This window comes from Phascolarctos cinereus, unplaced genomic scaffold (assembly GCF_003287225.1).
Source record: "Phascolarctos cinereus isolate Bilbo 61053 unplaced genomic scaffold, phaCin_HiC Scaffold_3;HRSCAF=262, whole genome shotgun sequence".
In the NCBI taxonomy this organism is placed as follows: domain Eukaryota; kingdom Metazoa; phylum Chordata; class Mammalia; order Diprotodontia; family Phascolarctidae; genus Phascolarctos; species Phascolarctos cinereus.
In genome coordinates this window covers 36,257,461-36,272,614 of record NW_027555736.1, presented here as the reverse complement: position 1 = coordinate 36,272,614, position 15,154 = coordinate 36,257,461, and the positions used below count along the sequence as shown (strand labels likewise).

The 15,154-nt window shown below is 40.9% G+C and overlaps 1 protein-coding gene across 4 annotated transcripts in view; it reads right to left on the bottom strand.

Annotated features, from left to right (window-relative positions):
- Positions 1 to 3,774: 3,774 nt before the first annotated feature.
- The window catches only part of MORF4L1 (mortality factor 4 like 1), a 41,464-nt gene continuing 30,084 nt past the window's right edge, over positions 3,775 to 15,154 (bottom strand). For all 4 annotated transcript variants that reach the window (XM_020975969.2, XM_020975970.2, XM_020975971.2 and 1 more), the window contains 5 exons: positions 14,118 to 14,219; positions 7,485 to 7,573; positions 5,842 to 6,014; positions 5,377 to 5,461; positions 3,775 to 4,490 (listed from right to left, as the gene is read on the bottom strand). In XM_020975969.2, the coding sequence (XP_020831628.1) occupies positions 4,406 to 4,490; positions 5,377 to 5,461; positions 5,842 to 6,014; positions 7,485 to 7,573; positions 14,118 to 14,219 (534 nt within the window). In that variant the 3' untranslated portion in view covers positions 3,775 to 4,405. The remainder of the gene's footprint in view (positions 4,491 to 5,376; positions 5,462 to 5,841; positions 6,015 to 7,484; positions 7,574 to 14,117; positions 14,220 to 15,154) is intronic.

Genomic DNA, 15,154 nt, shown 5'->3' with positions numbered 1-15,154 from the left:
TCGCTTGCTCCCAATGGCTTCTTAGCCCTGACAGGACAAAACCCAAGCTCCCAACCCCACTTTACTCCTGCTCCCCACCCCAGACCACAGATCAAGCTAGAATGGACTTTGAAGATAATCCAGTCACACTGTCTTATTTTATCAGGGAGGAAACTGAGCCTGCCTTTGCAAGTCTGGGTGACTCGTAGCATCCACAAATGAGGAGAGAAAGCCAATTCCAGAAGGGTATGACAGGTTCATTTAAGCCTAAGTGAGAAGCAAGCACATTTTATTTCCCAGTCCTCCGCTACACAACCAAGGGAGACTGCTGTTTTCTCTTGGCCACCAAAGTAAGAGTCCCTGATGGGCAGAGACCGTATCTTTCCTTTAAGAGCTCTCTTCATTGTATACAGGTACAATGGGCACAATCATCTCTGCATCCACTGGTGACTTCACCTGTGGAAGGTTCCCACACCGAGAGAAGCAAATCACAGCCCATCTATAACTTTGTAGATAAGTCTTACAAGGTGGCCTGGGGCACAGGATCATTAAATCCCTTGCCCAGGGTCACATAGCCAGGATCAGAGGCACTGTATAAACCCAGGTCTGGTCTGACTCCAAGTACAGCAATTTCTCTACGAGGATGTTAGGGACAAAAATAATTGCCAAGTAAATGCATCCAAAAGGAGAGAGAGGTGGGTGTAGAGCTGGTTGGAAAATTGTGCGCTGAGCTAAGAACGACGAAATGAAAGAAAGAGCAGGAAGTGCTTACTATGTGAAAAAGAATGTGCTAAGCACTAGGGATAGGAACAGAAAACCCCTCATCTCAGGGAGTTCACATTCTAATACATAGGGGATGTCAGCTACAGGTCAGCAGGGAAGGTCCCCCTAGGGTCCTATGGAGATGCATGGCAATGAACCATCTTTCATGCCATCCCCAATGATAACACCTAATTGGTTTCTGCTGCTGACTATCTGATGGGATCAAGAACTTAGGTGGAGAAGTTTGGTCCTTGGGGCCCATGCAGAACGAGACCAATTCCTTTTCCATGACAGTAGCTTTTCCCCATGCCAGGAATGCTCCCCCTCAGCACCTCTGCCCGAGCTCCCCATTTATTCAAGGAGTCCTTCCTAGTCTGCCCTCCCTGCATCTAGTGCCTTCTCTCTGAGAATACCTCCCATTTATACTGTATCTATTTCGTACATATACAGCTGCATGCACATTGCCTCCCCTATTAGGCTGTGAGCTCCTTCGAGGCAGGAACTGTTTTTGCCCATCTCTGTATGCCCAGGTCTTAGCCCAGTGCCTGGCACATAGGAAATGTTTGATCAATGCTTCATGACTGACCGTTCTCCACCTTAAACATGCTCACTTCCTTCACTGGATGTTGTGGGGGCCCTTCCAGCTCTATTTCTATTTTCTTAGGCCCACCCCATCCCCCAACACATATGCACAAAGAACATGGATCAAGAGCTCACAAGAACCCAAGATCATCTGAGCCAACTTCATCTCACAGATGAGGAAACTGAGGCCCAGAAAGGTGAAGCACCTGCCCAGGGTCATACAAGCCATTTGCCTTCCTCTGGTGGACACTCTCCTAATTTCTCAATATCCTTCCTAAAACACAGCACCAAGAATCAAATCCAGCGAGGTGGCACAGTGGATAAAGGCACCAGCCCTGCAGTCAGGAGGACCAGGGTTCATATCCCGCCTCAGACACATAACACTTACTAGCTGTGTGACCCTGGCCAAGGCACTTAACCCTATTGCTTCACCAAAAAAACATAAATAAAATCCAACATTCCAGATATGACCTTCCCAGCTAAGGGCATGGTGGGCTTGCCACCTCCCCCGTCCTGGACACTCTGCCAGCTTTTTTGGCTATATTTCATTGAGGGATTCACACTAAACTTATAGCTAAAATCCCCAGATCTTTCCTAAAAAATTGCTCATACCTCCCCAATCCTATACTTTTGGAAAGATTTTTTTTGAATCCAAGAATACTTTTACATTTATATATAGCTAGAAAGCTATAACACTTTTAAGGTTTACAGAGTTCTTTATAAAGATTACCTCCTCTTGATCCTCACAATGACCCTGGGAGGTAGGTGCTGCTATTATCTCCATTTTACAGATGAAGAAACTGAGACAAACAGGGTTAAGTGACTTGTCTGAGGCTGCGCAGATTCCAAGTCCATACTCTACCCACCTCACCATTTCGCTGCCATCTGGCACTATGAGATAGTATCATATTAGACAGGCAGGCTAAGGAAGGAACAGCTAACACTCTTCCAGAAGAGGAGAGAGAGGAACATGTATGTTCTGAAAGACAACCAGCCTCATGCCCTCCAAAGAAAAGATGACATGGTGCCACAGGAGCAGTCCAGTAACCCCAGAGGAAGAAATGACTCTAATGAAAATCTAGGCCAAAGCGCTCTGTGTGGTGCAAGGAGTGATTATTTCCAACTTGTGGGATCAGGAAAGGCTCCACAGCATAGGGCCTTAAAGGATGGGGAGGTTCTCTAAAGGGCAAAATTAAGGACCAGCCTCTCCACTCACTTTTGAGAATATAAAGGGTAATTTTTTCATCCTCTAACAAAGGGGCAGGGAACCTGCAGCCTTGAGGCCATATATGAATCCAAACTTCACAGAACAAGTTCCCTTAATAAAAGGATTTGTTCTGTAAATCTTGAACTCAGTCAAAAGGCTGCACCCAAGGACCTTCTAAGGCCACATGCGGCCTCGAGGCCACAGGGTCCCCACCCCTAAATTCTAATGGTAACCTAACATTTTATGGTTTGCAAAATTTACAGATATTACTTCATTTGATCTTAAGACCAACTCTGTGAACTATGTATTATGGGAATTTGCACACAGAGGGCACTTAACACTTTCTCATTTGTGTCCACAACAGACTCCAAGCTCTCCCATCTTTTAAGCCAACCTTTAACTCACTCAGTGCTTACACACCAAACCTTACGTATCATCAAGCACTCAGTAAATAGTTACTGACTGAATTTTTCTCCAAATCACATTTTTAGCTTCTTCCAAGTTTAACTTTGTAAAATGTTTTGTTTATTACTCATTTAAGGAGAGGGCATTTTGATAGAGGAGCCACCCAACACCACTCCTGTCATTTTCAAGCTAATTTTGAAGAGGAAGATAATGCAAGGTCAGCTGGACTTTAACAAATATAACTGCCAGGGAAGCAATTCTGAGGGTAGGCCAAAGAGAAGTGATTTCTCAGGTCCCCTATAGTTCTAAATCCGATGATCCTATGAAAAGCACGGCTGGAAAGCAGCTAACCTCATTAGGACTGGTCCGACAACTGTCGTCATCCCACCAATAAACTTGGTATCCTTCTAAGCCAAATGGACTCTCAAATTAAAGCTGCTTTCTAGAGCACTGCAGTATCCATAGCAATCTGAAGAGACCCAATTTAACTGTCCTCGCCTCTGCGACAAATATTTTAGCATCTGAAGCGTTTGCTTCAAAAATGGACAATATGTGATTGTCAGAAAATGTGCCACTGCACAGATCAAAGTAAAATGTTTAATATTAACAGAGATGAAAGAGCCTTTGGCAACGGTGCGTTGTCATTAAGTGGATGCTACAGAGTGAAGGTAATTGCTGTGATAGGACAACTTTTCCAAAGACAACCATGAAGGCAAATGTGGATTTCTGCTTCACGTGAAGCAAAGGTTTTACACGAGCACTGAACTGGTAACTACCTGTACCAGACAGCACACAAAGTAAACTCTGTGTATTTGAAACACACTACACAAGCACAAAACTATTTTTAAATAAAAAAGATTTATTTCCAAGACTGTAAAACAACTCCTGAAAGATCACCTTTCCCAGAAAACCAGATACACAATAACGCTTTTTTTCTACCGTGAGAATGTGCATTAGAATCAAAATACGAAAACAGAAACACAAACCACCGTTCTTCAACAATGTGGGTGAGGAGAAAAAGGCTTGAGAAATAACATGTTTACTTCAAGCACTAGGAAGAAAGACGAGCACAAATGAGTCAGGAGCTATATATGAATTAAACCTTTGGCACTAGGAATCAGGGTGTTTTGTCACTTAGCATTCACAGGGATCATCAAAGTGCTTAGTGTCAAAGGGATGAAACCACCAGAAATCAAGCAGCTTTGTCAAATATACACTGAGACATCCTATATACAGCATATCACTCTCTGTGTCCGTTCGTGCACACACTGGCAGCAACTCAGAAAGGGAAGGAAGGGCTGAAGCCACCCCCCTTTGTACTTTCTATCTCAAACAAAAGAGACTATTTAAACATCAGTCCTGTTTTACATAAACACAGTTTTAAAGTACAATATCTGTGCAAGAGAGGGACTAATAGAACATATAGATAGCTTAACAGAGACCCAAAGACAACAAAAAGCATCTGACTCCTTAGACAGCTTTCCGATGATATTCAGGAGGGGCAACCTCATAGTCAGTGGCGCTAAACAGCGCTGAAGAATTCTTCGCCAAATATCTAGACAAAGAGAAGAGTCTGTGGTTAAAAGGAGAACTTAGAAACAAGTAGAACCTGCTGCTCCCAGCACCACTCCTCCATGCCTATAATATTTATTCATACATATTACACATTTATTCCCTTTAAAGATTCCCTTAAACAAGCCTTGTTCAAAGAATATTTAACATGCAGACCTGAGTTTAACCATCAAAGATTATAATCCTGAAAAGACATTCTTTGTTCATTTTCTCTTACATGTCCCTTCCTGTTCTATTCAGCATTTTTCAAACTATTCTCACCCACACTTACTTTAAAATGTGGAAGCACAATTCAGATAGTTTAGCTATTTAAAGACTACCAAAAATAGGTCTACAAAACTGAATAAAAAACAGTTATCAGAAGGTATACAAGTGGAATTGGTTCCTGGCTTAAGACACACCAAGTATCAAAAGTCTGACTACATACAGAGTTCTAGAATGATAATATCTAAGGTGAATTCTTTCAGTGCTTTAAAATCAATTTATCAAGCTCTGTGCAAACACTAAAAATTAAGATCTGCAATAAAGATAGGGACTGGAGCTCTAATACAATAATTCCCTAATACAGGGGACTCCCTCTAGCAATGCAGGTCAACACCTCCTCTGCAACATCTAGTCTTAGAGGTATGAATAGACGTTCAAAGCTCCTAAAATCAAAGCTTAGAGGTGGAAGTGACCCTGGAGGAAAATCTGATCCAACCCCAACATTTTACAAATGAGAACAATCAGGTCAAGAAGGAAGGGCTGCGCCCAAGAAGAACCAGCCAGTCAGTGACACAGACACATTAGCAGCCGGTGTGACTCCCACGGCAGCAGTCTTTGCATTACAGACCCGCCCTTACTTCCTTCTGGTACACCAACATACTTACTTTAAGAAATCATGCAAATAGTTCAACAATAAAGCCAAACTCTTCTCATCAAGGGGTGTATAGGCCAACATTGCTCCAATTCTCACTATTTAAAACAAAAGAACAGAATTTTAGCATCAATGTTCTCTCTGCCAAGTTTCCATTAGAGGCAAAATCGAAAACTACATAGTAACATCCTATTATGTTTGAAAATGAAGCTCAAGCTGCTCAAGCTTAACTACATCAAATTCTATGAAGTCTAGATTCAGAAAATCCACCACCTCTGACTTTCCCAGGCTAGGACTGATAATAAATACTTTAGAAATCTAAATCAGAATGCTATCCCTCATTTCAGACAATTGTTTCACATTTATCATTAAGTCTCAATCAAATAAACAAGCACTACTTAAGTGCCCATTATAGGCCAGGAACACAAATACAAGTGGCCAGATGCATCGGAGAGGCCAGGGAACAACGACCACATACCGAATAACCGCAGCAGGTGCGGGGCTCCATAGACCTGCGACATCGGTGCGTCGGGGTGATCAGCGAGGATCTCCGCGTACTGTGGCCTCTCGAATTTGTAGAGCAGCTGAGTGCCCAACATGACATTGAAGTATTCTTTGATCCCTGCCACCACTTCATTTACGGCATACTCCCTACAAACAGAAGCCACCCTGAGCATGAGTGGATGCTGAGACCAGCGTCACGACTGAAGACCAAATGTGAGAAATGGCACTTCTGGTGCGAGTCAGGCCTGGGGGCAGCACGCCCAGTCAAGTACTGCTTCACTGCAATGACTATCCAAGCTTATGTTTCATTTCTCTGTGTCACATCTTCCTGACCAGACTACAAAATCATTGCCAGTGGATTACCAGTGCATCCCCCGGCCTACCCCAAGGAGGGACTGCCGTCTGCTGTTTCATCAGATTGACAAGACTGGAGGGGAACTTCTCAAAATAACTTAGAACCTCCTCTCTAGGACCTAGGTTGGTGAGCAATGTCTTTAGCTGTGAGACTTAGCTGGCACTTCCATTTTACAACATGAAAAGCAACAGTAATGAATTTGGGTTTTGTTCATTCATCAGGATAAGGTGGTATCAGACATTACAGCTCAAAAGGCTCAATCTAAAATTGTTAGATTAGTCTCCATGAATATCTAAAGCCAATGCAATAAGAACATAAAGTTCAATGAGGCCTTAGATTAACTAGCACGGATAGTTTTTCCAACAGTGTCACCTGACTGTCTGCCATATCCTGGGGCTAGCGATCAAAGGAGAGAACTTTGCACACCTAGATACGTGGTAACTCTTCAGGCTGCTCATATCATTGTTACTACTACTACTAAGGTCAAGGCCATAGGTTGAATTAGCCATAGCCTGTGTTCTATGGCCAGTCAGACCACTAACCTCACCCCAGGACAAGCTGAAGCCAGGAGTGAAGTCTGTGGTTACGGAACAAGAATAGGCTAAGTAAGCCATGCAAAACCCACTACTGCATAATTAAGTAAAGTAAGTGGACAGAGACAAAATTCAGTAGCAAGCAAATTAATCTCTACAAATACTGAACAAAAGATAGGATAGCCACCTGGAGATGTTTTGCTAGAGATTTCATGAAAGTTTGGGTATCTAGCTAGTACCATCTGGACAAGTTCCAAATCTCAATTCCATTTATTTCCAATTCCTATACATCACTGAGTCTGTCTCTAGTTTGGATAATGACTATAGAACATATAAGCAAGTAAGTTTATATGGCTGGGTGGACTAGATATTTAAATGAAATGTTTTTATAGCATTGCCATAGAGTATAGAGCGTTTTTATAGTACTGCCCTTCCCTTTCGCAGGGAAGTTCATTACTGGAACAGGCATTAGGAAAGAATGGGAGTAGAGGAGCTTACTAAAAAAGAAGAGTCCAGCTCTACCAGTTTCAAATGTAGAACATACTAATTGGCTAGTCTCTGGTGATGTATATTTTCAAGCTAAGTACAAACTCCAGGTGATCCATCTAAATTACAAATAGAAGCCATGAAGCTGTATTTACTGCATAAAAGCTATACCTGGCATTCCTACAAGGAGCTTCTTTTTAGTTAAAGTCATCTCACTCCCTTAAGAAAATAGAACATGCTTACTTGTTATCTGTGTTTCCACGTGATTTCTTGTAACTCGCATAATCTTCCAGAATTGAGTCCACATTCTTCTTGGCAGGAAGATAAAAAAGCTACAAAACCAATATAGTTCAATACCAGCAGTCTTACCCATTAAAAAAAACAGTAACATTGGGGTAGCTTTAAGGCATTAAAGCTCAAATGAAGGTCATTACAAGACAGGAACAATAAAGTTTTCCAAAATGTTCATAATCTGCTGACCAAACCTATGTAGACTATAGTGGCAAAGATGACCATACGTTGGTGCCTATTCTGGCCCTCAATTTTAAAGGATGGGTAGGGCAACTACATCCTAGTCCTAATATATATAAAATTTCTATTTTGGACCAAGGAATAACTAAACTACATGAATCTAATGAGATGTGTTTTTCTCATAACCACTATATCAACTCTGCCTAACAATTTAAGACAATAACACCATTCTCTTATACTCCTGAAAGCAATGGATTGAGTGACATAAAAAAAAGTTCCTTCAAAGCACAGATGCACTTTATTTTTACATGAAAAACTGTAACTCCTAAAAGACTTAAGAAAAGTTTTCTAAAATACAATTATAAAAAAGTGGAATCAAAAAAATTACAGCCCTGCCCATTAAACAACACTACGTACAAAATTACAATAATCAAAAATAAATCATTTGCCAGTTTTTCAGTACTCAAAACTTTATCTGCTTAATCTGAATTCTCTACAAGCATTCTTTTCAGGTCTGCCATTTTAAAGTACTCTCCAACAATGCATTTTTATCACAAATAACAGAATTCTATTACAAATGACTTTCAATAGCCCTTTTATTAACATGCTGCAGTAGCTGGACAAGAAGCATGGCAATATGAATAAGGGGCCCAGACTGAAGAAAGGGGTCCAGTCCTACCTCTGACACAAACCTGCCATGAAATCCTGGGGAAGTCACTTAGCCTCAGGGCCCCACAAAGACTCTTTTAAGATACCAGTGCTGAACTGCAGCTGGTTCACTCAGTCACTTAGTTGGGTTAGGAGTGTTTCATACTAAGGCACTCCACACACCAATGAAATCACAGGAAGGGGACATCTTTCCTGCTTCCACAACTATCCTGTGGGCTACATTAGTCATCTCTCTCTCAACCATTAACTGATGAGAGCATGAGTTTGACAGCATCGTAAACCTATTAAGTAGATGTAACCCCTATCCCAGCATCAGTATTAAAGGGTTCAGCATATGAAACTACAACAATTCAACACATCATCTCCAAAGTACTCCAACAGACAGATGTGATCTCATGGTGCCCTGCCCATGTTCTTTTTAATTTGGCTGGCATCCTTTACTCTAATTCTTCCAAATGCTTTACTTGTTTCTGTTACAGCCCATTTCCCTTTGTGGAGACACTCACTTTTAATTCCTTGGACACTGCTGGGTTGTATGACTCACTATCAAACAATATCCAGAGAATTTCACTGTTAAAAAGATGGATCTTTGTTTCTCAGGGAAGTCTAAGGTCATTTAAAAAAAGTTCTGGAATTTCCTGAAAACAATCCGGCCTGATGGCCTCCTCCTGATTAATGCACTGATCCATTTGTGACCCATTTCTACTGCCTGTCCATGATATTCATACTGAGAGATAAGTTCTCCAGGTTCTCATATGAACTGCACATCCTAACTTGCACCTGACACGCTCTATCCACTCAGCTTTCTCTGTATGACTGGTTAGGCCAGGATTTTTTTAGGGGTTCCAGATCTCTCCTAGGAGGCACTGCAATGTTCAGGCCCTTGACAGAAGCGTCACACCATTCATAAAAGGAAGCCCTGGAATTTGAGATTCTGCTGGATTTCCTCTCTGAAAGTGACAAGCACCTCTAGTGAACATATGAGACTTCCTGCATTATTCCTCACCTGATCTTTATGATCAGAGGGCCATAAAACAAAGTTCCCAGTGTTCTGCTTTTCAAGGAATCTTCAACAACTTCTATGTATAGATGTTGGAAGTAATCCTTTAAGGTAGAGTTTTGCTCTACCAAATCAAGGTTTTCTTATGACCAACAATAAGCAGAAAAAGATCGTGTATTCTCTATTCTTTCATCCAGTCACGTGATTGTAAAGATGCAGACCACCATGAAACAGCATTTGTGAAGGCCTGCCTGTTCCCTACCACTGCCCTCACTGAGGAAGCCCTCAGTGGATGTATGTAGACGATTCTCAGAAATTCTGGGGTGATGGTCAAGGAAGCACGCAGGTCAGCAGGCAAGGGAGTCTTCCTGAGTTTTTACCAAGCCTCTGGTGTCTTTCTCTTCATTCATATACCATGAGACTCTATGCTCTGAAGTTGTCACCATCGTGCTGTTTCCAAGACAAGTCTCCTCTCTGTACACTTGGTGTCATCCAGCCCTTCTGCCCATTTCTGTCCAAGACTGGGGCTCTATTGTCACAGGACCAGAGACTGATAGCCAGAAGGACCACTAAAGACCCCTCACTTTATAGGTCAAGACCCTGAGACCCAAAGAGGCTAAGGATCTTGTCCAGCGTCTAAAGCAGGGTTTGAAGCCAGGTCTCCCTGACACCAAGTCCAATGCCTATCTACCAAACGGTCCTGGAGGATTGAAAAAGAAAAAAAAGTGATAAAGGTGTGTGCAGATCTTTCCCGTTTTCCTCTGTGCGCTTCCCTCCTTAACGTCTCTGGAATGGCTCTGCTCAGTTGGGCCGCTTAATAAACTCTTTAACGGGTTTTATGCTCTAGTGCTTCTGCTTCAGAGGTGATACTGCTCATCACCCGCCATCCTCAAAAATGCACACACAAACTTACATTCCAAACGAACGCTACACGCCGCCTGTGGTGCCACCGCTCTCTGCTTAATAAGAGTGGGCCTGACTATTATTAAGTCAGTCAGCCACACGTTTATGAAGGCAGTGTGTTCTGATTTACCAAGGTCAAACTTTCATAAGAAATTCAGTAACACTATATACATAAATACACACACCCACACACACACACACACACAAAATCTATCCTTTAACCCATGGTAACTAGAGTCAAACAGTTCTACAGCTTGGAGGAAGGAGGGAAGGAAGAAGAGTAATTTACATAAATCAAAATTCCTTACGCAATTATTATAATACGCATCTGTCTTTCATGTAAAATAACTCAAGTCAAAAAGTTATGTATCTTAGGGAAGGGGAGAAAGGAAAGGGAAAGAGAAAGGCAAATCAATCAAATGGACTTCTCTACACAAAGTCAAACAACCACTAGTTTGACTTATCAATCTGCCATGGAACTGACTAAATTTTTTTAAAACTAGTCAATGACATTATGTTTTTTTCCATAGAAGACTGGTAAAGGAAACAACCAGTAATGCCTGGCTTCCTGTTGATGAAATATGAGTGTAAGTAAAGCATTCTGCAAACTTTAAAGGTCTACAAAGTGAGCTGTTATTACTACTCCACCATAGCACAAGTCATACTACAGTAACTTGATGATGGAGAAATCGACAAATCCAAGAAAAGTAAGAAAGTCACTTGGTTCACATGTACCCAAATATTTTTTAGGAGTCCCATCTACTTAGAGATAATTTGCTCTTGGAAAGCCAGCTGAGCCAGCTAGGATCCAGATCAGTTTGACACTTTGTCCCTTTTTAGATGGCTAAAATAGGGAGTTTGGCATACAAGTCCTCACAAAGATGAGCATAAATAGCCAAGGAAGGATGGGTTGGTTAGATGGAACAGACTTACATCTGCTCCCCAGCTCTTTCAGGCAGAGTGAGATCTTGCCTTTTGGACAGAACCTCACTTGAATGGAATTGAGCTTTAGTCCTGGGTCTTCTCTACCAGACCACCATGAAGACTTGGGCAGATCAAAGGGTGTAGTGTCAGATCAAGACTGGGGTACTCCCAAGCAGCTATCCTAATAAATATAACCAGCCATCCACAAAAAAAAAAGGGGGGGCAACGGGAATAATAAGAAGTGGCAGTAGTTGTTCAGTCATTTTCAGTCACATTTGACTCTTTGTGACCCCATTTGGAGCTTTCTTGGCAAAGACACTGAAGCAGTTGGCCATTTCCTTCTTCAGATAATTTTACAGATGAGGAAACTGAGGCAAACAAGGTGAAGTGATTTGCCCAGGGTCATACAGCCAGTAAGTGTCTGAGACTATATTTGAACTCAGGTCTTCCTGACTGTAGGCCCAGTGCTCTATCCACTGCGCCACCTAGGGCCCCAGGAAAGAAGTGCAGCCACTATTTTAGTGACAAGAAAGAGATGATGCTCTTTTCTGCCAAGAAAAAACATACACTGGACAGACAAAATGATTGATGATGAGCCTACTGGAGGTGCCCAAGAGAATATCCAGGACCAGAGCAGTAAAAGTCTTTTGCCACACCTAAATTCAGGACACTTCTTAAAAATCATAGTCAACTCGAGGGACTTTTTTTGACAAATTCCAGTAGAGCAAGGGCCAAGATTGCCCAAGATCAGGCTGTTTAAGTACAGGACCTCAGAGGAACTGGAAATCATATGACTGAGTCACTGTGACCCAGACAGGGGGGCACAGCATCACATCAGGGGCTGCCAGATATTCTATCAGGAACCTCGATGGGCCTATACCTCAGTTTCCATCAGGTTTTCTTGTTTTGTTTTGTTTAGGGGGAAAAGGGTCAGGGTGCAAGACCACCAAGGAAAAGAGCTTTCTTGCTGAGGCGAAGGTGGGCAGAAGATGCTATTTAGGTCTCAGGCACGCTGGTTAACAAGGAGGAATACGGATATCACAAGGAGTCAAACTGCAAGAGAGCTTATGGCAACACATACGAAGGCAGAGCTAAACTGTAGTCACTGGAGTTGCATGAAATGTCAATATTCAACAATGTGGGCCCAGAGACTGAGCTGGGATGTGTGAGTTATTTCTCCCCTAGTAATGGAGATAAAGGCGACTGAAGTACCTCATTATATGAATTGAGGAAGGCAGATAGTACATAGTGATTTATAGGTTATAAAAAGCTGAATAATGTTGTTCAGCCAATTGCTGCAGCCATTTCTGGCCTTTTCAACATGGTAGACCAGGTAGCCCACGCCCAGGACTATTGGTATGAAGTTACTGATTTCACCAATACTGTTTTCTCTATTCTCATAGCTGAGACTAGTCAAAGGCAGTTTGTTTTTACCTTGAAAGGAGTTCAATACACCATTACCAACCTTGCTCAGTTATCTGAACCTCCTTAATATCGCCAAGGTTTGGTGGGCAAAGACCTGAAAGAGGCACCCATGTCCCCTCAAGGGGACAGTCTCCCCTAATTCAATAACATAATGCTAACTGGCCCAGATGAGATCTTGGTAAGTACATTATGCCATGATAAAAGTGATGAGACAGGGGCAGCTAGGTGCAAAGTGGATAGAGCACCGGCCCTGAAGTCAGGAGGACCTGAGTTCAAATCTGTCCTCAGACCAAACACTTGACACTTACACTGGGCAAGTCCCTTAACCCCAACCGCCTTAAAAAAAAAAAGTGATGAGATGAGGAGGCCCACGGCTGTGGAGCAGTGCGAATACAATGAACTTTAGCTCACAGCTGGCTAAGTTTTGTGGACCTGTTTTCTTTTGTTTATTTTTTGTTATAAGAAATGGCTCTGGTTTGGGAAAAGGAAGTGAATACATTTAGAAATTAATGTTATGTAAAAACAAAAAGATAGTTAAAAAAAATTATGACACAAATGTCATTAATGTAGCCATCATTAAAGTTAATGAAGGATTACGAATTCCTTGGGCACATACTAGCCGTGTGATCCCACACAAGTCACTTAAATCCTTAGTGCTCTAGGCCAGTGGCATGCAACATCAACAGAATCAAGCATATGTACATAAGGATACCTGCCGGCCGAATACCAACTCAGAAAACCACATATTAACATTCTCTGTTCTACTGTTGCCTGCACACAGGAGTGTAGTCCCACACACGTCCGACATCTCTACTTACGGCAATTCTCTGCAAGACTATAAATTACAAAGAAGATGCCATAAGGTGGTAGAGTAAGTCTGCTCACCCTGAAACTGCCCAGACCAATGGGAAAATCACAGGCCCAGTTTCTATACCCTGTCCCTAATTACTTTTTACTACATCTGATATACAGATAGCTTAAGTACCAATGGAGTCTAAAAAAGGTCAAATTTTAAGTCAACTGTACTGAATAAAGAACTAGGTGCATAAAAGGAAAAATCAAAAAAAAGGTCCATCTGCTGGCACAAAATAAACTGTTCATTCATTTATTTATGCCCTTCATAAATGTTGTATGTTAATTTTATTGTTACTTATAAATAAATGGCACCAGATCACCTACAAGAGGTTAACTCTGAAGGGCCAAGTGATAACAAAATGGCTAAATGTAAATTCTATAGTTAGGTGGTCTTAATACGCTATTCTCACTACCACCGTCTTACATGATTGAGAAGTCAAGACTGGACAGGAAAGCAAAAAGAGCTACATAAGTGTTTTTCCACTGAATGACAGACTTGCTGCTAACACCTAAAAATACCTTCCTTATCTATACTCATGACAGCAACATTTGCCACTAGCCTATTTTGAGATAAGCACAAATAATTAATATTCCTTGTAAAGGTCAAATTTTCTTAACAGAAAAAGTACCTGTTTTTGTCTGGTAATCAAGTCCCAATCATCAACAAGCCAAGGTTTCAGCTCTTCAGGAATCTTTACTTTAACTTCAACTCTGTTCATAAATGTTTCTTCCTGAATAATGAACAAACAAAAAAGAATATTTTCTTCATGATGAAAAAAAATCCTAAAACATATTATTTTTCTAGGCCCTAAAAATGATTGAGTTATACAATATATTTAAATACTTGAATGGTACTACCACTTCAAAAATTTCAAATGAAATCAAAGGAACCCAGCTACTTTGGGAAAAAATTATTATTCTGAATCAGATGGGGAAAAAAATCTTCTCAAGTAAAGCTAACTTGTAACTTATAACCTTAAATCTTAGAATTATTTTAAACGTAGATCTGAGGTTTCATATTTATTGATGACATTTCAATCAATAAGAAATATATGGACATCCCTAAATACTAACTACAATCTGATTTCTAGTTCAGTTTGGAGTAATTGCCTACAGACAGCAATTTCTAGCCTATACCACTATTTATAATTTACAATTTTAATTCAAACACAGAAACTGTTAGAATCATTAAGTTCACAATATGTAGTCAACCAAAAGCAACAGAATACAGCAACAAAATATATATATATATATGTCTATATTTAGCAGACAATATTAAACACTTAAATGATTTCAAAATATTAATTACAAAAGAACTATGTAACTAATATTTATAAATACACACAATAAGATGAACTATTTTACAATGTTTTTTATTATATGGAATTACTGGCCAGGTTAAACATCATATATCTACTCAACTAGAACGAAAGGTCTGTCAATCTTCAGCTATTAAATGTCTTGAGAGCAAAGGAAAAGCCACTTCACAAAAAAAAGTAAAAAAGTAGTCAGTCAAAAACACAGAGGTGCCATATCTCGGCTACAGAGTTTCTGGCAAGGAGGAAGTTTGGTAAATAAATTCCCATTTTAAATAGATGCAAAATTGGTTTTGAGCTTTAAGAAATTCAACTTCATATCAGACAACTAGCTATACTGGTCATTTATG